We start from the raw sequence: 27,829 nt of genomic DNA, 5'->3' as shown, positions 1-27,829 counted from the left end.
AGGAGGACAGAATGCTTATGATAGTGTGAGCATCGGGGAGGTGGGGGTGGAAAGGGGTGGGTGAGGCAAATGGCTGGGTGCTGTGAAAGCGAGGAAAGCTAGGGTGAGGGGAAGGTGAGAGGAGAGAAGGATGGATCAGGGTGGTCAGGCATGGTTTAGGATCAGTGGTTGTGGAAAGGGAAAGGGGAGGAAAGGGGACCGGAGGTGGAGCGAAGGACTGAGGGAGGGGTGTGAAAGATCGAGAATGACAGATGAGTTGGTTTGCAGGAGATGAAGGAGGTTCCATGTTTGTGAAAGTAAGAAGGTTATGTCCCGTGGGCTTGGGGGGGGGGGGTTAGAGGAAATTGGGTAGACAGACAGACAGACAGATAGATAGATAGATAGATAGATAGATAGATAGATAGATAGATAGATAGATAGATAGATAGATAGATAGATAGATAGATAGATAGATAGATAGATAGATAGATAGATCAATGGATGAAAGGGCAAGTAGAGGGATGGATGGATGGATTGTTTGATGAACACATGGCTTGATAATGGAAGGAGAAAGAGGACAGAGCAGTACAGTGGCAGTAAGCCAGTGGTAGAGACTACAGCCGTCACACTAATAAAAAGCCCTGTTCGATATTCAAAACAGAAATGTAGGCAAGTTCGATTTCTATAAGAAGTTGCATACGAAAAATGTGTCAGACACCAAGGCTGATTAAAGGTTATCGAATAGGGAGGAACTGGTTTTCTAACATGTTTTTCCATTTGTATGGAGAAGTGGGCATCGTCCCAGGAGCAGAAACAATAATATTTCAGAAGAATTTGTTAGTAAAAGCTGTAAAATATGAACATAAACGTGTGCTACATTTTCAGAAACACCAAGTTGGCTACTAAAAAAGACTGTTAATGACAATACACATCACTTTGATTGGTATCAATATTTTTGTGTTTGTATTTGGATAAAAAACAGAAGTAGGTTTGACCTGGACACCGTATGAACTGCCAGAAATTCCCGATTTTTACTGTTATAACTACCGGCACTGCTACAGCTGCATTATTAAAGTAGTACATTCATGGTTTTACAAGGACATCATTAATAATGAAGTTTATCAACAGGTAATATGCTTTTAAAGCTTTTTTGTGCTTTTTTTAAGCTTGCAAATAACAACCTATGTTATGTAGCTGTAAAAGGGTTTTACAACACTGACATAAACATAGTTATAAAAAAAGGACAAAGGCAATTCTAAACAGGAATAAACATTTTTTATTCAATTTCAGTTCTATTTCTAGTGCAATTCTAAACTGGAAAAATGTTTTTATGAATCAGAACATGGTTTAACAAATTTGTCATCGCATGTTATGAACTACGTGAACCCCACAACCACCAGCACTCACACACACACACACACACACACACACACACACACACACACACACACACACACACACACACACACACACACAATAGTCAGTTATAAACTGAAGAAAATAAGCTCCTGTACATGAGCCATGCTGAACAGCTGCTCAGAGGGAACACTAGATGGGGAACACTAGATGGGGGACACTAGATGGGGCCGGGTCGGTTAACTGTTAATGCTTTGTAAGCAGGGCAGACTCGCAGGTGCTAGATTGTTAATCAAAATACTTAGACTGTTCTCGTAGCAAAACCAATTACACGAGTGAAATGAGTGAACAAGCTGAGTGAACATGAGTAAAACTGGTGACCGAGCTCTCTTTCTGCATGTGTGCGAAGCGGAAGTGAAACTACCGCTAATACCAGTAACTTGATGCTGTTGCCATTGCTTAGTCATGATTGGAAGCGGAAGCAGCCATTCTGGCATGGTTGTATAGGACTTCGGAGCGACGCAGGTTAAAAAAGGTATATAAATCTGTTCTATTCAAAATAGGAGTTGGTATGCAAATTCATATTTTTCTTTTTAATTTAAATTTAACGTGACAGCTCTAGTAGAGACAAGCCCTTGGCCAGTTGGTCATATCACCTCACCAGATGAAAACCTTGAGCTCAAACCCACTTCTTGTTCCCTCCCCTCCTCTGTTTTCTTGCCTTCTTACTTCGGCTTATTTTTTTTCTTTCCATTTCCATGCAGCTAAAAATATCCCTGTCATTTGACCTTCCATTTGTCTGCTTTTCATCTTCTCTCCATCCTGCTCATCTTCAACATGAGCTCTTCTTTTCTGTTTTGCATACATCATTTCTAACTTTTCTCCTTTTTTCAATGCTCTTATCTCTTTCCTTGTTTTGCGTTCATGCTTCTGACTTTTATTTTATGACCTCCACCTTTGTTTTCCTCTCTCTTACAGGTTGAATGCATGTGGTGCAGATATAAGTGTTGATTAAAATGAAACCTTTTCCGATGAAGTGAGACTGACGACTACATCTACGTGGACGAGGGATGAGGCTTACCCACTCTTCTCATGCTCTATGCTACCAGCCTGTTTACAACCGGCTCCATCTTGAACTATAAATGGTCTGGACGGGCAGTGTCTTGGGGAAAAGCACTAAAATACCATCTACCTCAACATTAACCTGTTTTTAGTGTGTTTTCTCTTTGGCAGCCTTGCTCAGCCATGTTATCTCATGTGAGAAAAGACCTCCACCGTTATCCTCTCACTCTCTCTCTCTCATCCATTTTTTTCTCCCTCCCCTTGCAGCCATTCTCATGGGCGAAGAGCTGATCCGAGTTGAGCTGTAAGCCTGGTGTCAGCAGCTGAGCTGATAGATAGCTCTTTAAGCCTCACCGGCCTCTCAACACTTGTCTAAAAAGGTCTCCACCTCCACTCTATTATACACCCTGATATGGTTGTGTGTCCACATGCAAACTCGCTTGTACTTCTTAAATGACAGTTTTGCTTAAACTTCCCTGTCAGCTGTTTTACATTCTTCTGTGTTTATGATAGTCCTAACTGGGATTTCCAAAGCTCCGTATACTTTTAATTCCCAGGCTGTTCCCAGTTGTACAAAGTAACATGCTTTTTCAAACTGCTTTTTAAATTATTTTAAGATATTTAAAACTCAGACAGCTTGATCATATCTTATGCCCTTATTCAACATGACCAGCAATTTGTCAAAACGATAAGAACGATAAGAAATAATGATGTCATGAGTACTGAAGAGTAATCGTGATAATAATTTGTGCAAAAGCAGCATGGCAAATTTACGTTTTTTTTATTTATTCAGGTTAGTGTTTATAAACTTTTTTTTTAAAATTTTGGCACATCTAGATGGCTGAATTAACAATCTATACAACATTTCTCCTGAAAAATATCCATCCATCCATTATCCCAACCGCTTATCCTGCTCTCAGGGTCACGGGGATGCTGGAGCCTATCCCAGTAGTCATTGGGCAGCAGACGGGGACACACCCTGGACAGGCCGCTAGGCCATCACACAGGGCCAACATACACACACATACACATTCATACCTAGAGGCAATTTAGTATGGCCGATTCACCTGACCTACATGTCTTTGGACTGTGGGAGGAAACCGGAGCACCCAGAGGAAACCCACGCAGACACGGGGAGAACATGCAAACTCCACACAGAGGACGACCCGGGACAACCCCCAAGGTTGGACTACCCCGGGGCGCGAACCCAGAACCTTCTTGCTGTAAGGTGACCACACTAACCACTGCGCCACCGTGCTGCCCCTGAAAAACAAAATAAATTCTTATTAAATAGACTGTGTTCCAGTTAAAAGGGAATTTTACTAATGGTTTTGTATCTGTGCAATCAGTACTGATGAAGCAATTAAGTCCTCACTGTGTACAATATTAAGGAGAAATCAGTGTTCTCCTGCTCACAATCTTTCCCACAGCGCCTACACATACCAGAATGCATTGTTGCATGCTAGCTTCTGTATGATCGTCCGTAAAATCGCTCGTGTCTAGATGGTAACCTTGGATTTGCGAAACTTTTGCATACTCTCACAAGGTAAACGTTAGGTTACAATTAACGTTAGGTTACAATTAGGGTTAGGTTGAGGATAGGTTAAAAGTCCCACGAGTGTTTCACAAATTTAGGGTTACCATCTAGACAAGACCCGTAAACCACTTTTTTTCCCCGCTTGTGTGGTTACTCTAGAATTGTGAAACTCTCACACATGCACACTTGATTCAGTACAGTAGCGCTTCACAAGAGTAAGATTAGGGTTAGGTGAAAAATCCCACGAGAGTTTTGCAACTCTAGGGTTACCATAGAGACACAACCTTTTCTTTTTTTCCCCCCCGAGGATGGCTAAGTAATGACCCGCACTACTCTGCCTCTGATTGGCTAGTACTCATTGGCCACATTGGTTGGGTTGGGATCATGGATGTATTATAGAAGAACATGGTTGGATGGGTGTCGACGCGCCCATTTGTGTCAACCATGGATGTATTATAGATGGATGTATTATAGTAATACATCCATGGTGTCAACGTGCTCATGCTCTAGCGCCATGTTTTTTTTGTTTATTTCTCCCCAATTGTACTTGGCCAATTACCCCAATATTTCAAGCCGTCCCGGTCATTGCTCCCCCCCCTCTGCCGATCTGGGGACAGCTGCAGACTACCACATGCCTCCTCCAATACATGTGAAGTTGCCCGCCGCTTCTTTTCACCTTTTTTTTTGTTGATATCTTTATTGACAATAAAATTCACATACAAACAAAAAAGTTATTTATTCAGACAGCACATCAGAGCCAGGGGGAATATTTTAAGTGAAACATTAAATAAAGAACACAAACAGACAGTTTTTACAACTTTCTTATTTTTAGAGTTAACAATGGTTTTAATGTACTATTTAGCTTCATTTTCAAATACTGTAAATAAAGGTTTAGAATGGCTAAATTTTATTAATATAATATTTTGCTAAAATAATCATCAAATTGATTATATTAGAATTCTTTAAGTTTATTACTAGCTTCTTTTCACCTGACAGTGAGGAGTTTCGCCAGGGGGATGTAGCGCGTGTGGGAGGATCATGCTATTCCCCCCCAGTTCCCCTTCCACCCTGAACAGGCGCCCCGACCGACCAGAGGAGGCACTAGTGCAGTGACCAGCACACATACCCACATCCGGCTTCCCACCCACAGACACAGCCAATTGTGTCTGTAGGGATACCTGACCAAGCCGGAGGTAACAAGGGGATTCGAACCACCGATCCCCGTGTTGGTAGGCAACGGAATAGACTGCCACACCACCCAGATGCCCCGATCTAGTGCCATGTTTGTCTGCAGCTACCCATTACTCTGTAGTAGTGCTGTGGGACGTCATTTCCGTCATCGGCAAAGTAGCTTTGTCGAGAGAACAAGGAGGTTTTTTTTGTTAACAGTGTATTTAGAGTAGATTAGAGCATAAGAAATCCTGCTAGGTTGTAGCTTTCAAAAAACCGTTTCACTGCCGCCCCAGAGATGCAGAAACGATCAGGAACAACTGCAGTTGTTTTTCATGTACTATCCCTGTCACAGATAGACAGAGATAAGGTTGAATATCGGTGAATTTTGCCATTAATATAATAGACCACCAGTGGTACTCAGACTGCGGCTCGTGAGCTGCATGCGGTTCATTGATGACTATATCACGGCTCTTTTAAGTCTCCAATAGGTTCACCAGATATTTTCTGACACTTGCAGCAGTAACATTCTTCTTCGTCTGATCAATTTGCGGCAGACGTATTGCTGCCCTCCATAGGTCATTTGTAGAACTCCATTGATTGAGCTAAATCCTTATGTTAGAGTCCAATACCATCCATCCATCCATTATCCAAACTGCTTATCCTGCTCTCAGGGTCACGGGGATGCTGCAGCTTATCCCAGCAGTCACTGGGTGGCAGGATGGAGAAAATTCTCAGAACAGTTCTTGTTGTTTCACAATGTTCCACACTGAATATTGATTTCAATGAAGGATCTGTAACTCCAATTTCTGACAGTTCTGCTTGCATGAGGCTCCTGTGTGATAGTTGGTGCATTCCATCAAATCATGAGTTGGTTTCCAGCAGTAACAATCCAATTTCCCAATAAAAGTAACCTATAACCCTACAAAGGTTGGGTAAGGAGGCATATTTTTGTAATGTGGCTCTTTCCCCCCCAAAAATATTGTTAATGTGGCTTGAGTTGGTTCTGCGTACTGCTGATCTAGAAATAAGCATCCTTATGTACCGATATAATGACTTTTGGTTGTTTAAATAAGGCTAAATAGACTGAACCACATGTTCAACAATATGACACATGCTGTACCACGCTGTGCTGAAATGCCAACTATCATGCATCACGTACTGTACCCAGCCCTAATATAGAGTGGTGTGCAAGGAGAAGACACAAGGAGAAGACAGCCACATATTCAACTGTGTGCACACACAACACACACACACACACACACACACACACACACACACACACACGGGGTTCAGTGTTACCCTGTAAAGTAGGGGGAGGCAGCAGTTTAGATATAGATTTTATACCACAAAATCTCACCCTTATCCTGAGGATGATGCAGTGACAGGCGGTACAAACACACACACATGCAAAAAAGGACACACACAAACATTCATACACACACACATGCATATAAGCAAACAAGGACACAAACAGAGACAGGCTCCTTGGAGCCAAATAAATAAGCGCTAATTAAGTTTTCATCTATGCTAACCTAAGCTAGGATCCTGGATCTGTTTCTGTGACGTCACAGGATGTACTTCCCCTTACATACACAAACACAGACACACATACAGCCACCCACACACAAACCCACACATACACATACACACACTAAGTGTGCCTTCGGGAAGGATCATGGGATGGATATTTTTAGCTTGGTGTGATTGGCGTCTCTGGGGAAACTCGACTGACGGAAGGATGGGTGCATCCGCCTCTGAATTTGTGCTCTGAGCTCTGACTGACTGTTTATTTGTGTGTGTGTGTGTGTGTGTGTGTGTGTGTGTGTGTGTGTGTGTGTGTGTGTGTGTGTGTGGGTGTGTGTGTGTGGGTGTGTGTGTGTGTGTGTTCACAGAAAGCAGTAGGCTCCTACCGTTGTCTGTGGCGGTCTCTTCATATTCATTAGCAGAGGGCAAGGCAGGTACCAGGGGCTCCATATTCATGATAAGGTTCTTATGGCTCAGAGAGTTATAGCTTCTGCTCTGTCCAAACTGGGTTCTGGAAACACATACATCCAGAGAGCAAAGAAAGTTAAATCAGTTCATCGGACAAAGCATTGTGTCCAGCTGAACTGATTGAACTTTCTTTGATTTTCTTACCAGGATTATTGAGCATGCATAAACACACACATCCAGAGAACTAACCTGACCAACCTGCATAATGCCGGAGTATCTCATCCTAATATTACATCATTTTTAACTATCACTAACTATACAGCCAGGGTTGTGTAGGTAAATATCAAAAATGTATTCGATAATGGTCCTTGAAACCTATGTTCTTAAGTAATTACTGTAGTTATTTATTGGACACTTTAAGGGCTGGAAAGGGAGCCGGATTTTAATTCAATAATCTTACAGGCTGAGTAAGAGCTGATAAAGAAAGCATGTGGCTAAAACTGGCTTTACTTATTCAAAAGATTTTTTTTGGAAATTTTACACCTTTTGAGTCCAGGACGCTGACATCAGACATGAGCATCCACTGTCCATGCTGACCTGTCTGAGCCACTGGGACTACCCAACTATGACTCAATTTCTTTAAGTTTATGTAGCTGAATTATTGTTGCCTTACCTTCGAACCTCCGGCGGTTCTCTCTGTATCTTTGAGCTGGCCTCTATCACTTCCTTGGCTACTCTTCCACTGAGAGAACACACACACACACACACACACACACACACACACACACACACACACACACACACACACACACACACACACACACAGACACACACACACACACACACACGTTACAACTTTGTGTAACACAATCTACTACTACATGACTAACAGTCTTCTATCAGCTATAATTCTTTGTGTAATTTTTGCATGGTGAAGGTAAGTGTTTGCTTATCCATTGTGCTGTCTGAACAGCTAAGTGGGCTGCATTGTGCCAGGAGAATCAGCAGTTCCATTAGTTTGATTGTTGGTAAAATGGGCTATTTGGACTCTAAAAGTAGGCTACCTTTCAAGACAGAGGGTACAGCCACTCCATTAGTCAATTGTTGCTGAGATTGATGTTGAGGTTGGAAAATTACTGAGTGGGTTGTTCTGGGCCAAGTGTAAGTATAAGTGTAGGTGTGGTGAAAGTGTTGTATAAGTGCAGTGTCGATGAGAGTGGGTCTAATTAGTGCCGATGGGCACAGGTATAGTCTGAAGACAGTTGTCTCTGGGACTTTAGAATGGTTTCTGTTGAGACATCGAAGGTGTTGTGGGCCTATTTCAACAAAACATTGGCAACGGGAGGAAATCAGTTGATTCCAATGACTTATTCTCTTTACTCAAGTTGCTCTAAGTTCCTCAGTAGAAGCTCACCTTAGACTCGATAGCATGTTGGACAATTACAGCAGAAACCGTGCATCAGTAATTGTGGACCTTTGACCAATTGACCTATTGACACATGTTGGATGTTTAAAGACTTTTGTGAAAAGAAGAATATATATAGGAATTAAATGAGCTCGAACAGCTTAGATGAGAGTGTGCCGCTCTCCCAAATGAAAATAGCGAGGCCTGTGTGCAACAAATACTTCACTTGCAGATGATGGGTTACAAATATCACCAATTCTAACGTTCAAGAATGAACACTGACACGGGCTGTTAATTATTCTTAAAGCTGCATAAGGGAATGTTTTTATTGTAAAATATTACCTTTTAAATTATTATTAGTGTTGAAATTATCCCCCCAAAGCCCCAATTAAAAAAAACAAAAACAAAACTTTGTTACATGGATTTGCCGATTTGCCTATTTGTTGATTGCTGAGCCTGTGCTTTTCTGCAAAATCTTTGCTGGTGCACAGGAAGTGATGTATTCCATATACGTACAGACTAGTATTTATCTAATATGTATGTTATATCTACACTATTTAGATTGAAATCAATTACTTTGATTTTGTTGGTTATACAAAAATGAAAAAAGAATGTAACAAGTCACTCTATTAGAAGCCACGAGCCATGATAGTTTTCGACATGAAACCAAACTTTGGGAATCCCATTCAACTAAAACAGCATGCTGCTTCATCCACCGCCAATGGGCGGAAATTCCCTTATGCAGCTTTAAATCCTTAAGTGAAATTGGTTTAGCCAGCTGATGAAATGAAACCTAGGTGAAGACCCTCAACAACATCTTGGCTATTTTGTGTCATTGGGTTTAGTTACACAAAGCAATATTTAAGTGTCAAGCCAGATGCAGGTGATGAACAAAGGGGAGAAGTACTTTTTGGATCTACAGTGTGTTAAGTAAGAGCTTAAGGGAAATGTGCAGACTTGGCACACACGCAGACATGAATCACATCATATCATACAAGTACAAAAAAATGATGATTCAGAAGATGGTATGAAAATAAACTGCTTTCAGTCACTCCCACAATAGTTAACTTAGCGGTAACTTGCCAGTTAGAGCGGCGGGCGTTAGTGTTGTCTGTGTACTGTAGTAAACCGTGGGTGGATTTGCACAAAATAGGCTTCACATATGCTCATAATACTGCATAACTGTCACATCTCATTCTCTTATTGCGTTGTCTAAAGTTTCAACATAGCATTTCATTTTATAGCATTTTGATTACAGTGGATGATGGAATGCCCACTCTTAAAAATAGATGCTAACCTGTATCTGAACCTGCTGCCCTTGAAGAAGATGTTACTGCTGGATACGGTTTTTATTTGACTCGATTTAGCACACCTATTACAGACAGAAAGAGAGGAAAGGAGGTGTACAGAGAAAAACAAACACAGGCTTAAAGATGAAAGCAATTTTTTTAACACAAACATTGCACAAACAGTACACCCAACATGCATTTTCACGGGCTTTTGTTTTCCTCCCTTGTGGGTATGACTATAACCCTAATCCTTAATTTACACTTTAAGTTGGTGGCTGGGGATAGTTGACTACTGGCGTGCAGGCTGAGAACTGAGCGAGTGGATGTGGAACGTGTTCCAAGGTGCACCATTTTGGACTGGCATACCGCAGGTAAGATCTTGACCACTTCAGGTCTATTTTTCATGTGACACCAGTTTCGGAGAGGTCAGCAGTGATGGCTCCCAGGGCACAGACACAAAACCTCAGTCTAAACCTATGCTTGGTGTGTGTTTCATGTGTGAACATGTATGTGTATGACTGCTTGTGTGTACACCTCCCTATCAATGTGTTGGGGTGCTTATTGTACATGCCCGCGCGTGAATGCCCGCGCGTCCAGCCTATTCTCCAAGCTCTGCTTGGCTGCACTTTCCAAATTCAATTCAATCTAATTTGATTAAGGGACTCTGATGCTTGCCTGACATCTGAGAAGACATCTAACCCCTCCCTGTGTGCCTCAGAGACACATGAACCGCTGTCATTAAGACTCAATATCCAGGGTTAGACAGACACAGGCAGATCCCCAAAAGCCCTTGTAACCTCATATCATTCTAAAAAAATGTAACAATATTGCTTTTCTATTTCTCATCAACATGTCCAGTATCTGGTTTTGAGTTTTGTTGTCCTTATCTCTGTCCGAGACTACTATTACCATGAACTCTGCCTGCCTTGGTGTGTGTGTGTGTGTGTGTGTGTGTGTGTGTGTGTGTGTGTGTGTGTGTGTGTGTGTGTGTGTGTGTGTGTGTGTGTGTGTGTGTATGTGTGTGTGTGTGTGTGTGTTCACATCAAACTCACTTGTAAAAGGCTTGGTTCTCCACCCCGCACTTCCATAGGTGCTTACATGCTGCAGGGGTCGAGGTGTGAAACGTCAACACCAGTTTCTTCTGTACACACAGAGAGAAAGTGAGAGAGAGAGAGAGAGAGAGAGAGAGAGAGAGAGAGAGAGAGAGAGAGAGAGAGAGAGAGAGAGAGAGAGAGAGAGAGAGAGAGAGAGAGAGAGAGACAGAGAGAGACAGAGAGAGACAGAGAGAGAGAGAGACAGAGAGAGAGAGAAAGAGAGGGAGAGGGAGAGATTAATAATGTAGAAAAAGGGCAAAAGAAGACAAAAGAGATCAATCATAGTGAAGAGAAAGAGAATAAGTGAGGAAAGATGAGATTGCAAAAGACATGTGAATTAGGACAAGAGAAATGGCAAAGTGCTAAATATGATGAGAGGGAGTTGTGCAAAACGCTGACCCAAAGGCTTGAATCCCCAAATCTAACCCATTGTAAGGCAGATATATGGAGTTTGCCACAGCCATCAGCAGTAAAAAAAAAAAAGGGGGGGGTGGGGGGGCTGCAGCTAGTGGAAAGGCTGCCACTTAATGGGTTGAAAGGAAGGATATATTCCAGTAAATGTCCTGCTATTAGCCTTGTGTGTCTGGTAAAATGAGACACCAGATCAATGCTCAGCAGCAATGGGGATAGCTGCAAGGAAAAGAGAGAGAGGATGAGAGAGAGAGAGAGCGCAAAAAGAGAGAGAGAGTGAGACAAGGCAATACAAAGATCGATAACATGGCAGTGAGTTACTCTAACAGACAGCAACGTAATCTCTGTGTTCGGCCTCTGCCTCCTCTCCTAAATTATGGCAACAGATTTTAGATATGAGCATGAGGACGACAACAGGCTCGAGGGAAAAAGATGTGGTCAATGCCTGACAAATGTCAGCCATATCCATCGCGGATTATATTTTTGCCAACCTTATGACACACTTTCCTGTACACTGTGATAAAGGTCAGCTATATTGCTCAACCCCCTCATTTTCCCAAAGCAGTTTGCATAATATGTGTACTCAAGAGTGATAATTGCCACGCCTGATACACACGTGTACACACATGTGCCATGTGTGAGTATGGTTACAGGTGTGTTCTGCTATTAGAACCATGTGTAAAAAAAAAATGAGTCCCACTTTGAGCAACGTGCAAATTTTACAAGTTGAATCAATCATTACTAGAAAACATTTAGTAGTACCTCGACATAACATGCATACACAGAATTGTGCGTCTTGTGTTTCTAACCGATACCTGAATTGGCTGTACTAATTTTGGGTTTGCTACTGAAAAAAGGACATTGAGCTACAACTTGAAGTGAAACCCATAAATTGCTACCTTGCTTGAGGCTCTTTTTTTTAATTATGTTTTCAAGATTAAGGACACGTTCATAACAGTTTTTTAAAATGTTACCATCAGTTCAAAGTGGGACAGTTTTAGCTGATGTGCATTGGGCTTAGCTGACAGGAGTGAGGGTGGTGAGAGACGTCATGCAGTTACCCATCACACACAGAGACCGATCAAAGCACACTAATACGCAGAGTAACACACTGAGCACCGAGCCTTTACTAAACTCTGATAACAAATTGATCACAAAAGGCATATTCATGTCATGTATGTGTGTACACAGGGCACACACACATACACGCACGCGCACACACAGTAAGGGATCCAAGAGTTCATGTTATGTTAAGATTTACCATTGTTATATTACATATTCTATGGTTCGGGATGACAATGTCTTACACTTTACTCTGATGTGAGGGGTTGCTGCTTCCAGAGTATATGAATAATAACAACTAGAAAATATTCTACCATCAAGATCAAAGAACAGTCAACAGAAAAATGAAAGAGTTATAGAAACTTAAATAAATTAAGTTGAAGCTATTATTGGGGGGGGGGGGGGGCTGTTATGACCACTCACACTGACACATCAAACTCAACTGACGTATACAAAAAAAAAGCAACAAAAAAAAACAACTTTAATGTCAAACAAAAACTCAAATAGATTCCCATCAAAGTAGAACAAAGTGAATCACATCACAGAAAAACACAACACTTAATAGCAAAACAATAAGCACACAGAGAAAAAGACAGGAGAGGTTCTTCCAGTGAGGGAGAGTGTGGGAGAGAAGCTCTGGGAGTCTAGGCGGAGGTGTCAGCTTGAGGATCTGAGTGATATTGTAATGAAACAGGGTTCGTTTGTTTTGTTTTTTTCTTCTTATTCGTGTGTAAGTGTGTGTTTACTCACCAGAGATGAATATGTATACACACAGAGAGAAGAGACAGAAACAAAAGTTGAAACTGTTTTGTAAGCTGTACATGACTTGCCAGACAGACAAAAAGACAGACAGACAGACTGACAAGCTTAGCAGACATGAGTGTGTTGGTTAAGTTTTTGCAATGAGGAATCGCGAATTTCAACTGCTGACTAGTAGAGGGATTTTATATCGACTGATTGATTTGCTGATTGATTGAACGATTGGTTGATTGATCGGTCGGTCGGTCGGTCGGTCGGTCGGTTGGTTGGTTGGTTGGTTGATTGATTGATATCCAATCCAGTTTATACCAGAGTAACTATAATTCCAATCGTATTTTAGGGGATATGATGCACCCATGGTGGCTAAATAGATCTGTCTGATGTTACATGTAAATGTAGGTGACAGGAGCGTGTGGGGAAAAGATAGGTTTTGATTAGCACAGAACCAGACAAGCAACATGTTCCCTGTGAATTTCGGGGGGGGGGGGGGCAGCGGACACAGACAGCCAAAGGCCAAGTAGAGCCACAGTACATAGAGAGCTACAGGTTTTGACTTTGTAGCACTGAATTACAGGCCGATATGAGAGGAATAACGTCTCAAAGTTGTCACTCAAAATTTACTGTAGTTCTTGATCTGATGACATCACCCCCATGTTCAGATGAAATCTGTGTCCCAAATTCAAGATACTTGTTCTAGTTGGACTTTCGTACATCACAATACTTTATCTGGCTTTTCAAATTTTAAATTAATTTGAAACAAGACTATCCATTGCTTTATTTCAAGCGTGGGATTTGACAATATGTTTGACTGTTGTGCCATCTGTACAAAGAGGAAACACGAGATCAGAATTCAGCCGATGGGAATGTGGACATAGAGAATGAGTCTTGTGATTGGGCCACAGTCTACATCTAATGTTACTGATGACTTCAGGCATGGCACACCCACCATCGTGTTACAGTGCATCCTGCCTGTTAAGGAGATCTGAAACAGTGACACGTTGTTACACACACATACAGAATGTGTGGTGGCCGACAGGTCACAAGATTACATGGACAAACAGCGCTATCCTAGCACAATGATCTGACACTGTTCAGCTATTACTAAGACATTGTAAACACCCAGAGTTACTGTATAACATATACTTTAAGACAACATATAGAACAAAAATAACAGTCATTAGCATGAAACTATGTCAGACAGTGCAGAGACAGTAAGTTTATACCAACATTATGATCTCATCATGACACTCAACACCACGACTGATGTTTGATGGCAAAACCTTATAGCTCAACATGATGATTATTTTTGCAAAACTACACCATTCATTGTCATCATGGGAAAAAAATGGCAGCAGCTTTATCGCTCATCATTTTTAGCATAGCATGTTTCAATCCACGAAAGAGGATGCTGTACCCACCTCTTTCTGAATCCCGATGACATAGAAGGTTTTCCCTTCAAACTTAAGCTTGCTGACATCAGCCCTATGGAGCAGGATTACATTAGACATGAGTAGGGAGGCACCACACTGGTCAAAATTAGCCTAAACGATGATGATACATTGGACTGAAAGAAATTTGCTTCAAGATAATGGTGTCATTGACAATTACTTTTTGTGAATATGCATGTGGTCTAGTGCTTTGATAAATCATCCTCACTGACCGAACACATAATTCAGGTTGAATGTTTATGATTTTTTTTGTTAGCAATGTTGTGCTTGTGTCAACCCAGCCACTGAGGATGCACAAGCCAGTGCATCCTTAGTGCCGGTCCCAAGCCCGGACAAATGGGGAGGGTTGCGTCAGGAAGGGCATCCGGCGTAAAATCTTTGCCAAATCAAATATGCGGATCATAAATAAGACTTACATACCGGATCGGTCGAGGCCCGGGTTACCAACGACCGCCACCGGTACTGTAAACCAGCAGGGTGTCGGTGGAAACTATGCTACTGTTGGGCGAAGGAGAAGGAGAGGGGGAAAGCATGTCCAGAGGCAGCTAGAGAGGAGGAAGGGTAGGCATGTGGAGGTGAGAGTTGGAACTTTGAATGTTGGCACTATGACTGGTAAAGGGAGAGAGCTGGCTGACATGATGGAAAGAAGAAAGGTAGGCATACTGTGTGTGCAAGAGACCAGGTGGAAGGGGAGTAAGGCCAGGAGTATCGGAGGTGGGTTCAAACTCTTCTACCATGGTGTGAATGGGAGGAGTAATGGGGTAGGGGTAATTCTGAAGGAAGAGTATGTCAAGAGCGTGCTGGAGGTGACGAGAGTGTCAGACAGAGTGATGAGTATGAAGCTGGAAATTGAAGGTTTATTGCTGAATGTTATCAGCGCATATGCCCTGCAAGTTGGCTGTGAGATGGATGAAAAAGAAGAATTCTGGAGTGTGTTGGACGACATGGTGGAGAGGGTACCCAAGGAGGAGAGAGTGGTGATTGGAGCGGACTTCAATGGACATGTTGGTGAAGGGAACAGAGGTGATGAGGAGGTGATGGGAAGGTATGGAATCAAGAAGAGAAATGTGGAAGGACAGATGGTGGTCGATTTTGCGAAAAGGATGGAAATGGCTGTGGTGAATACATATTTCAAGAAGAAGGAGGAACACAGGGTGACATACAAGAGTGGAGGAAAGTGCACTCAGGTGGACTATATCTTATGTAGAAGGTGCCATCTAAAAGGGATTGGAGACTGCAAGGTGGTGACAGGGGAGAACGTAGCTAGGCAGCATCGGGTGGTGGTCTGTAGGATGACTTTGGAGACCAAGAAGAGGAAGCGAGTGAAGACACAGCCGAAGATCAAATGGTGGAAGTTGAAGAAGGAAGACTGTTGTGTGGAGTTCAGGCAGGAGTTAAGACAGGCACTGGGTGGTAGTGAAGAGTTGCCAGATGGCTGGACAACCACTGCAGAAATAGTGAGGGAGACAGCTAGGAAGGTACTTGGTGTGTCATCAGGACAGAGGAAGGAAGACAAGGAGACTTGGTGGTGGAATGAGGAAGTACAGCAAATTATACAGAGGAAAAGGTTGGCAAAGAAGAAGTGGGATAATAAGAGATGAAGAAAGTAGACAGGAGTACAAGGAGATGCAGCATAAAGCAAAGAGAGAGGTGGCAAAGGCAAAGGAAAAGGCGTATGGTGAGTTGTATGACAGATTAGACACTAAGGAAGGAGAAAAGGACTTGTACCGATTGGCTAGACAGAGGGACCAAGCTGCAAAGGATGTGCAGCAAGTTAGGGCGATCAAGGATAGAGATGGAAATTTGCTGACAAGCGAGGAGAGTGTGCTAAGAAGGTGGAAGGAATACTTTGAGGGGCTGATGAATGAAGAAAATGAGAGAGAGAGAGAAGGTTGGATGATGTAGGGATAGTGAATCAGGAAGTTCAGCGGATTAGCAAGAAGGAAGTGAGGGCAGCTATGAAGAGGATGAAGAGTGGAAAGGCAGTTGGTCCTGATGGCATACCTGTGGAGGCATGGAGATGTTTAGGAGAGATGGCAGTGGAGTTTTTAACTAGATTGTTTAACACAATCCTGGAAAATGAGAGGATGCCTGAGGAGTGGAGAAGAAGCATACTGGTACCGATTTTCAAGAACAAGGGCGATGTGCAGAACTGTAACAACTACAGAGGTATAAAGTTGATCAGCCACAGCATGAAGATTTGGGAAAGAGTAATAGAAGCTAGGTTAAGAGAGGTGATGATCAGCGAGCAGCAGTATGGGTTCATGCCACGAAAGAGCACCACGGATGCGATGTTTGCTTTGAGAATGTTGATTGAGAAGTATAGAGAAGGCCAGAAAGAGTTGCACTGTGTCTTTGTAGATTTAGAGAAAGCTTATGACAGAGTGCCGAGAGAGGAGGTGTGGTATTGTATGAGGAAGTCAGGAGTTGCAGAGAAGTATGTAGGAGTGGTGCAGGATACGTATGAGGGAAGTGTGACAATGGTGAGGTGTGCGGTTGGAATGACAGATGGGTTCAAGGTAGAGGTGGGATTACATCAAGGATCGGCTCTGAGCCCTTTCTTGTTTGCAATGGTGATGGACAGGTTGACGGACAAGATCAGGCAGGAGTCTCCATGGACGATGATGTTCGCGGATGACATTGTGATCTGTAGCGAGAGTAGGGTGCAGGTTGAGGAGAGCCTGGAGAGGTGGAGGTATGCACTGGAGAGAAGAGGAATGAAAGTCAGTAGGAGCAAGACGGAATACCTATGCGTGAATGAGAGAGAGGACAGTGGAATGGTCAGGATGTAAGGAGTGGAGGTGACAAAGGCATTTGAGTTTAAATACTTGGGGTCAACTGTCCAAAGTAACGGGGAGTGCAGAAGAGAGGTGAAAAAGAGAGTGCAGGCAGGTTGGAGTGGGTGGAGAAGTGTGTCAGGAGTGATTTGCGACAGAAGGGTACCAGCAAGAGTTAAAGGGAAAGTTTACAAGATGGTTGTGAGACCAGCTATGTTATATGGCTTGGAGACAGTGGCACTGGCGAAAAGACAGGAGGCGGAGCTGGAGGTGGCAGAGTTGAAGACGCTAAGATTTTCACTGGGAGTAACGAAGGACAGGATTAGGAGCGATTATATTAGAGGGACCACTCAGGTTGGACGGTTTGGAGACAAAGCAAGAGAGGCAAGATTGAGATGGCTTGGACATGTGTGGAGGAGAGATGCTGAGTATATTGGGAGAAGGATGCTGAATATGGAGCTGCCAGGGAAGAGGAGAAGAGGAAGGCCAAAGAGGAGGTTTATGGATGTGGTGAGGGAAGACATGCAGGTGGCTGGTGTGACAGAGGAAGACGCAGAAGACAGGAAGAAATGGAAACGGATGATGCGCTGTGGCGACCCCTAACGGGAGCAGCCGAAAGTAGTAGTAGTAGTAGTTGTGCTTGTGTCAGCCATGATTTGATTGCTATACCACTATGCATCAATATATTAGATGTTAAGTTTTAAAGACTATTACATTAATCAAAGAGCTAATCTAGACCAGTCTATAGACTTGCAAAAAGTAATTTGTGTACCCCTGATGCTTGTTAAACTGACCACATAACTGCTCTTACAAAACAGAAGCAAAAGGAAGCTGTAACAACTTCAGTCAAAGGATGCTATTCTGGATCCCTTCATGTAAGCATCAGATTCAGCTCATTTGAGGATGCATAAGGAAACAAGCAAAGAGTGTGGTACATGGACTGAGTTTGTGTGTTACAGATTTATATGAGAAATTTATGATAGATGGTTACCATTTGAGGAGATGGATCCTTTTGTTGCCCTGAAAGACCACAAAACCTGTGGCGGTGAACCCTAGGAAGGCTGTGGAGCCCGTGAAATCCTGTAGACACCAACATATGCACACATAAATATCCACAGTTGAACTGCAGCGTAAGAGACAGGCAACACATGGCATTGTGGGATACAGGCAGACTAGCCGCAGGGACGAGAATGGGACATCATCGTCTCCATGGTGACTAGACCTGCACAACATTTACTTGTTTGTCCCTCATAAGTAAAGATGCCATTACGCACTAACATCTGTCATGTGAAGGGAACAACAAAGAGCACAGAATAGAGGGTAACTTTGTTAGTATAACACAAAATGAGGCTGATAGCATGCATATGTTCGTAACTGTTCAGAGTACCATATATAGTACACATAGTATATACATATCACTCTCCCATATATTGTTTATCTTGATGTAGAGCTCTCTCGCTCGCTGTCTCTCTCTCTCTCTCTCGCTCTGTGTTTTTCCCTGTTTCATAGTTTGCTTCTCTCTCTAACCTTTTCTGTCTCTCTCCATTAATCACTCACTCTCTCCTCCCAGGTATCACTCACCCTCCCCTCCACTCTGACAACCCCCTTCTCCAGATCTGTAAGTGCACGATGCTACTGTCCGGGCCATGAGATTAATTTGCAGTCATCCAAAATTAAAACATTCTTTGACAAAAGTGTAATAGATAAGACCAAGCCTCTCAAATAGCCAGAAATTAAATATCGCCTTAATCTTCTTAGCATGCTATGATACGCCTGTCTGACCAGACTGTCCCTATTTTATGTTCAAATTAACACAGAAGCTAAAAAAAGAGGGGGAGAGGAAAAGAGGAGGAAGGGGGAGGACGGTGGAGAAAATGAGGAAAAAGGATTAAATGGAGGATGAGAGATGCGAGAGAAAAAATTAGAGCAAGGAACTTTTATCAGATCCAGTCTGCTATACTTATTAGGACAATTAAAAGGAATTATCAAGAATGAGAAGTATTTATAGACACGCTTGTATGAGAAGAGACAAAAGAATGGCGCAAAGTCAAGTGTGAAATTAACTCCACTGTTCACACAGTCAATCTGCTGAGTAAAAAGAAGTGAAATGCAGTACGAACTTGTTCCATCCATAAAGTTTTATGCTGGGTCAATGATGTGAAGATACTCCTGTAGTCATGATTTATAAGCTGACCAGTCAACCTGCAGAGTGATGCCCCAGGTATTTAAAAAAAAAAATTTTAAAGTATAGGATAGCCCCAATAAAAATATGTTCAGCCAGCCATATTTTAATCAGATTAAATAGTAAATATATGTACTATTCACAGGTGGAGCAAACTTTAAAAGTAAAACACACTGAATTTCTCACCTAGAGTCACGTACCGCACAGTACCACTGTGTTGTGCCTATACAACACAGGCTCCATGTAAACCCTCTACATTATTTACTTAAATTACATTTAAGTTGACATTGGTAGTTGCATTTAAAGCCAGAAGCGCAATGATGGACAGTAAAGTGAGAACTAAACAGATCAGTGGTTGGAGAGGGAAGAAAAGGGAAGAAAGGTAAGTTTGGACAGAGTATGCCAGTATTGTGGTTTGCGTGGTAATTCTTCAGCTTCTTCAGCTCAGGATCCAAACTAATACTACAAGTATTCTTGCTAAACCTACTAAACTATGTTTGCTGGTGTGCCCAGGATTTTATATATAGTCTGTTTTTGTAGCCATTATAATGTTGCTTGTAATCTACTTGTCGGGACTGTTGACACACATGTTAAGGAGCACAGCTATTCCATTTCACTTGACCGTGCTGTCGGGGAGGCGGAATTCACTGGTGCTGCTTCCTTGGTAATAAAGATTTTATTAAATTAAAACATTAAGTCTTGTTCTGGGACCCGGTCTAATTAAAACATATTGCCCATGGAAATTCACAGTGAGCAGGGCTGGGACACATTGAGGCCCTAATCAATAATTTACGAAACCTGGGGCTGAGCATTAGGGCCACAGTATGTGCTCAACAAGGGGGAACTTACCTGAAACTGGACTGCAGTTGAACACTCGCCACCACTTCCTGTTACTACTTTACTGAAATGCTCCAGCATTTTGTGAGGCATGAATGTACTATTGGTCTGTCTTTATAATCCTTGCTTGCTTGGTCCGTCATAACAATGTAGATATCCTCTAACTGTCTTAGCAAGTCTAGAAATGATGTGAGTTGGCAATTAGATGTAACCATGTGAAATGGAGTAAAATAGAACTAACTGAAGAGGAATTTGGAGATGCTTTCTCAAAATGGCAGACAACCAATTATGATGTATAAGTTAGACTAAATACAGAGGATTGCAGACAGAGGCCTGGTGTGCAAGACTTGAACGTGTTTGCCAAAAAGACTTCAATACTTTTAGTTTTCTGGGCAAAAATTTTGTTTCAGTCACACAAACAAGAAATTAATTTTGACAGAAATTTTATTTTGTGCTGACAGCACTCAGTTATATATACTTGTGCATTTGAATGATCACTCCTTATTTACATGAAGACATTATGAGGTGTGCTTGTCTGCAGTTATGTAATTTGTCCCTTGTTTCTTTTTCTATATTTTTCTTTTTTAATTTCTTTATTTTTCTTTTATTCTGTGATTCTTAGTTAATGCCTTTCTACGCCTTCACTTTGAATTGCCTTTGTGCATGAAATGTGCCATACAAATAAACTTGACTTGCTTTGGATGTGATTTAATTTCTTCTTAACTCTAACAAATAGATGCTGGTTATTGGCCCAGGTACCGGTTTTAAAAAGTAACATTTAATCTTGATAACTGTGATTTTCCAGAGTTCCTAGGTTGAATTTTTGGTGTTGCTTTTGATCTTACTTTCTTTTCGGTTACTCATTGGAGAAATCATCAAATCCAATCTATCCCGCCAATCACTGATGCTGAGATCCATATTCATGCATTTTTTTTATCCAGATTATTGCAACGTCCTTTTCTCCTGCTTGCTCGGTACTTGCATCAAGATATTACAGAATACTGCTGCTAAAATTTTGACTTAAAGTACAAAGTCTGATAAATTACATCCATCCTAGCCTCCCTTCATTCATCCATATTAGAATCAACTTCAAAGATCAACTGAGTGAGTTTGTACACTTGTGTAGTGTTTAGCCTTAATACCTACTCCCTGGAAGGCTGCCAGTTTCACAAGGTTAAGTTAGTCTCTCTAGTTAGCACTAAAATCTGTCCTGCAAGTGGGACACACACGCACAAACATATACACACATGCACACACATATATCCTGACCCAACCTGAAAGCTTTTGCACCCTTCTAACCCACTATCTGTTTGTCTGCATGACTGCTGTGAGTGTATGAGTCTGTCTGGCATATGCCTGGGCTCTCTCTTATCCTCTCGTTTCATGATTTGAGTTTATGCTGCTCCGGGGCAATGTGGTGGTGGTGGTGGGGAGGGAGGTTTCTGTCTGTGTTGCATCCTCTGTTCCTATTGACCCAGGGCCTTGTCCTCTGGGGACCCTTGTCTGCCTTTAGAATTGTCTTTGGCTGCTCACATAAATGGAACAATGCCAGCAACCACTTAGTAGGTCTGTGGTCTGCAGGGCAGACGTGTTTGAAGGGATCAGCCTTACAGAAGGTGTGCTGGGTATAGAGGGAGTGAACGAAGGTAAAGGCGGACTGGCAAAAACCAAGAGTCTAGCAGGAGCAGCAGGAGTGGAAGAGCCCAGAGAGAGGAGTGAATAGAGACATATGTATACTATATGGCGCTCTCTTAAATGGGATTCTCTCAACTAACTAAACTGTGCTGTTACCCATTACTGAGTTTCATTATCATCTGATGAACACTATTGCCCAATTATCACACCATTCCATGCATTCATGTGATTGTCTATTAGCAGAAACATTAAGTCAAAGCCATCTAGGGTGTTACAAAAGAAGGATATTGTTTTTTAAAAGTTATTTTCAAAGCTGTTCTGCCTTATGTGACTGTATACGGTATACAGTATCAAGAAAGATGGCAAAGAGGGAGATATTAGGATAAGAGATGAGGTTTATGAGCTGGAAAGTATACACAATCCAAAGTGAGTATTTAGCATTCCAGTCCATTATAACTTTTGACGGTTTCTGGGTGAGCAATTGTGGCTTTTAGGAATAATGTGATATGTGGCATTAGGATTTCTAAAGCTAATTAGTTAACAATGTAGTAAATGATTTACCACTTGCTTTGGACTCTGGCTTAATTTCAATATTGGTGCTCCTAGACTAAGTGCAGCATTCAACACGATTGATCACCACATTCTATTGGATCACCTAGAAAGTTATATTGGTCTCACTGACACTGCTCTCTCCTGGTTGAGATCATAATTATCAGACAGAATTCACTTTGTTTTGCACAACACCTGCTCATCAGATCACATTAAGGTCAGTTATGGTGTGCCACAAGAATCTGTGCCTGGTGCTATTCTTTTCTCCATTTACATGTTGCCCATTGGTACATTAATCAATCATTACAAACTAGGTTTGCATTCCTATGCAGATGATACCCCGCTTTACATTCCCATTAAGTCTGACGCCTGTCATCAGCTGATAAAGCTGGAGGAATGCCTATTAGAAACCAAACGATGGATGTCATCTAACTTCTGAATGCCGAGAAGACTGAAATGATTGTTCCCGGTCCAAAAGCAGATTAAAACGAATTCAGTGAGCTCACTCTGAACTTAGCTGGTTCCACAATTTCACAAAGTATTAGAAATCTTGGTGTCCTATTTGATCCTAATGTCTCTTTTGAAACCCATATTAACGATATTACAAAGACTGCATATTTTCATTTATGAAATATTGCCAAGATTCATCCCATTCTTTACATGGCTGATGCTGAAACACTTGTTCATGGATTTGTCTCAACTAGGCTTGACTATTTAACACCCTTTTCTCTGGCTTACCTAAATCAACTATTAGCAAATTACACCTTGTACAAAATACTACTGCAAGGATATTAACCAAGACTAGAAAATCTGATCATATTACCCCTGTTCTTATCTCATTACATTGGCTCCATATACATGCTAGATCTGACTTCAAGATTCTACTTTTAACTTATAAAATATTACATGGACTTGCACCATCCTACTTATCACATCTAGCCTCACATACCTGCTAGGGCTCTACGATCACAAAATGCTGGTCTCCTGGCTATTCCAAAAATAAATAAAACACCAGTAAGTGCCAGGGCTTTCTCTTACCAAGCCCCTCTTCTTTGGAATCATCTTCCTATACAAAGTCAAGAAGCTAGTTCAGATTACTCATTCAAAGGTAAACTCAAAACATTTCTATTTGCATCAGCCTCCAACCTCACTTAGTCTGCCCTAAGTACTAAACTACAGTTATCCAGCTTATATTCAATGTTATGTGTGCATGGTTATGTATATGTACTGTATGTTGCACATTTTTTGGATTATTTTTGTATTTTTTGTATCATTTTGTTTTGTTTATAATGTTTTATATGTAGTTTATCTCACTTTTATACATTTTTATATATTTTACTAATACTGATCATTATTGTTTTATTTAAGACATACTTTGTGATATTGGGCTACAAAAAATATTGACTTGACTCTTCATTCAATCTTCGAGTGTGGTAGCAAATACTACCAGCATTCAGAGGGCTGGATGTTTGAAACAGTATTACTCTTTTTAATTACTATTTCAAAGTCCATTTTATGTACTTTGTACTCTTTTAATTATATTTATATATGATTGTTCCTATTTGTTTTTATTTACTCTCTTTTAATTACATTGTGGCGGCTAGCCACTAGGGGCTATGCCTCTCACCCAGCAGGGCTGTGAGCTGGGGGCGTGGTTTACGTTCCCGGGCTATCTGGTGCAAGGTTGTTCCTGTTTCAGTTCGGTTTTGGAGCTGAGGAATAAAGTTCAAACTCGCCTTCGTCTCCTGTGTTTTTCCTCATCCTGCCACATTTCATATGGTTGTTCCTTTTCTGTTTTCATTTGTGTAAAGCACACTGAATTGCCCTGTGTACGAAATGTGCTAAAGCAATAAACTTGCTTTCTTGTCCTCTACAGTAAATGATGTCATTACCTTGCAAGGGTGGGGGTCAACTCCATATGTCTCAAGGGTGTGGGCCCTTTGAAGCATGTTTAACTCTGCTAACGATGCACACTGTCCCCTATAGGATCAAATCAAAGATGCAAGGAGAGAACGGGAGAGGGGAGAAGAATAAATGATTAGTCATTTAAAATTATTGACTGTATACAATATATTTGGTGAATGCAAGGCAAAGAGCAACCACAAAGCCAAACGTTGTGCGTAATAACAGGCAGTGTTCTTGTTCATTTAACAATATAGACCAGTGTTTCTTCAAAATCAACATTTTGCATGTATTGAAGCATGAGGATTAGTGTTTGATACCGAGTTACGGTGCTTCATATATTCATTAATATAAGTGCTGCCAAGCCAGGGGTCTGGGTAATGGACGTTTTTGTACTTTGAGACCTCGGGGCCAATAAATCATGATTACGATTTCACAAATGAGTGTGCACGTGTGCACACACACACACACACACACACACACACACACACACACACACACACACACACACACACACACACACACATAAAAAAGCACACCATCATGCCTTGTTTCTAACATATGATATTTCAGATATTGCAGACCATTGCCTCAATGGCAGAGCTGGGGTCAGCATTTTTAAAAATGCAATCCGTTAACTCATTACTCATTTGGAAGTCATGTTATCATTTCACTTGTTACTACCTGAGAACAGGACCTCTTCACGTTATTTTACACTGGTCCAGTCTACTAAAGTAAACTTTTCTGCCAGGTGAATTTACGTCCCTATTAACTGGATATACAAGATTTTGGATAATTAAACTGCAACAGGACATTTAGAGAAGGTGATAAATGTCTGGGCTTATTTTATGTTGATTTGTAACTGTCATGTTATTCAAACTAAAGTAGAAATTCAGTACATTTCTCTGTCGTATGAAAAGCAACATTACTGCAACATGTTATAGTAAAAAAGGAATGAAATAACAGGTATGGGTATGTGCATATACTGTATGCATTCACACACACACCAAAATTTTACCATTATGCAAAACACCAGAACAAAACATACACTCAGTGCTCATTTATTGCCAAATCCAGTTGGCCCAGGCCCAGTATAATGTTCTACATGATGATATATATATATATATATATATATATATATATATATATATATATATATATATATATATATATATATATATATATATATATATACAGTGCTGCTTGAAAGTTTGTGAACCCTCCAGACATGGTCACTGTTTTTGTAAAAAACATTAAAATAAGCTTATTACACATACATCCAAATCCCAATTTGTAAAGCACACCTTCCAAATAATGGACACACACAAAAAGAGATATAGTTTCATTATTTAATTCAACAAAGGTGGTTTATTTCACAAAAACTGAAAATATAACATGTGCAAAAGTATGTGAACCCTTGTATTAGTAGCTTGTGGCTCCTCCTTTTGCAGCCATTACTTCAACCAAACGTCTTCTGTAACCACTAACCAGTCTCTCACATCTGCTTATTGGGATTTTTGCCCACTCCTCCTTGCAGAACTCAGCCAGTTGAGAGAGGTTGGAGGGACATCTGGTATGTATCAACTTCTTCAGGTCTTGCCACAACATTTCAATTGGATTAAGGTCCGGACTTTGACTGGGCCAATCCAGAGTACGAATCCTCTTTCTCTGAAGCCATTCCTTTGTAGTTTTGCTGGAATGCTTTGGGTCATTGTCTTGTTGCATAATTCATTTTCGTCCCAGCTTCAACTCCCTGACTGATGGCAGGAGATTCTGGTCAAGAATTTGTTGATATGCCAGAGAATTCATGGTTCTTTGGATAATATGGAGTCGTCCAGGTCCAGAAGCAGAAAAGCAGCCCCAGACCTTCACATTTCCACCACCATGCTTCACTGTTGGGAGGAGGTTCTTTTCTTCATATGCAGTGTTGGCTTTTCTCCAAACATGTTGGTTTTGATTGTAACCAAATAATTCTATCTTGGACTCGTCTGTCCAGAGAATGGACTTCCAGAAGGCCTCTGGTTTGTCCAAGTGCTCTCTGGCAAAGTTGAAATGGGCAGCTTTGTTCTTTTTTGAGAGCAGAGGCTTCCTTCTAGCAACCCTCCCATGAATGTCATGGCTATTCAATTTTCGTCTGATTGTAGATGCATGCACATTTGTCCCAGATGCTATCAGAGAGGTCTGCAACTCTCTAGAGGTGATGTGTGGGTTGGCCTTTACCTGATGTATTATTTTTCTGGTGCTTCTGGGTGATAGTTTTGATGGGCGTCCACTTCTAGGCAGAGTTGCTGTCATGTTGACGGCCATCCATTTGTAAATTATATGTCTTACAGTGGATGGATGGAGCTGGAATCTTTTGGAGATGGTCTTATATCCCTCCCCAGACTGATGGGCTATCACTACCCTCTTCTTCATGTCCTCGGATATCACCTTTGCTCTCGGCATTGTTGATTTGTATGGGACCACAGTGGTTTGGTTGGTTTCCTCTCTCTTTTAATTCGTGCAGGCCAAACCCTTTCCCAAGGATGTCTCATTTCATTGGTCTGCTTAAATTATTATTTAAGCACCCAAATGTGTTTCACCTCAGTCTGTTACCTGCTTGACTTAACCAATGCAGCTGGGGGTTCACTTACTTTTGCACATACACTAATTCCATGTTTCATGTAGTTTTTGGGCTACCTAAACAAGTCCCACTAAACAAGTACATGCAATTGATAAACATATATCTGACATTTCATACATAAAAACTGGTGATGATAAAATAAGAAAATCATGGTAAAACAACAGACACATCTAAACTGCTCAAGGGGTTCACATACTTTCAAGCAGCACTGTATATATATAACCTTCAAATTCCATCTCAAAATTCTCAAAATGTACCTTTTATAACTGGCATATTCAGTCTGATCCATTCTTCATTGAGTTTTGTGCAGATAATGATTTTATACTTGTTGTATTAACTTTTTATTGTCAACCCTGCTTTATTTTGATTTTATGCTGTCTGATACAGTGCTGTTTGTTGTTTTTTTTATTCATTTTTTTAACTGTGTTCTGTAAGGTGTCCTTGAGTGCTCTGAAAGGTGTCCACAAATAAAATGTATTACATTTATATATCTATATATCTATCTATCTATCTATCTATCTATCTATCTATCTATCTATCTATCTATCTATCTATCTATCTATCTATCTATCTATCTATCTATCTATCTATCTATCTATCTATCTATCTATCTATCTATCTATCTATCTATCTATCTATCTATCTATCTATCTATCTATCCATCCATCCATCCATCCATCCATCCATCTATCTATCTATCTATCTATCTATCTATCTATCTATCTATCTATCTATCTATCTATCTATCTATCTATCTATCTATCTATCTATCTATCTATCTATCTATCTATCTATCTATCTATCTATCTATCTATCT

At 41.1% G+C, this 27,829-nt stretch overlaps 1 protein-coding gene across 1 annotated transcript in view; it reads right to left on the bottom strand.

Moving 5' to 3' along the window:
• frmd3 (FERM domain containing 3) overlaps nt 1–27,829 on the bottom strand; it is a 124,847-nt gene that overhangs the window by 22,963 nt on the left and 74,055 nt on the right. Inside the window, exons 7-13 of the mRNA XM_056286184.1 lie at nt 24,380–24,467; nt 18,276–18,364; nt 14,478–14,541; nt 10,786–10,874; nt 9,742–9,816; nt 7,713–7,781; nt 7,018–7,142 (exon numbers count right to left, since the gene is read on the bottom strand). Coding sequence (XP_056142159.1) covers nt 7,018–7,142; nt 7,713–7,781; nt 9,742–9,816; nt 10,786–10,874; nt 14,478–14,541; nt 18,276–18,364; nt 24,380–24,467 — 599 coding nt within the window. The remainder of the gene's footprint in view (nt 1–7,017; nt 7,143–7,712; nt 7,782–9,741; nt 9,817–10,785; nt 10,875–14,477; nt 14,542–18,275; nt 18,365–24,379; nt 24,468–27,829) is intronic.

This window comes from Lampris incognitus, chromosome 1, assembly GCF_029633865.1.
Source record: "Lampris incognitus isolate fLamInc1 chromosome 1, fLamInc1.hap2, whole genome shotgun sequence".
Taxonomy (NCBI): domain Eukaryota; kingdom Metazoa; phylum Chordata; class Actinopteri; order Lampriformes; family Lampridae; genus Lampris; species Lampris incognitus.
Note: the sequence above shows the minus strand (reverse complement) of the source record. Positions and strands in the feature narration are given on the sequence as shown.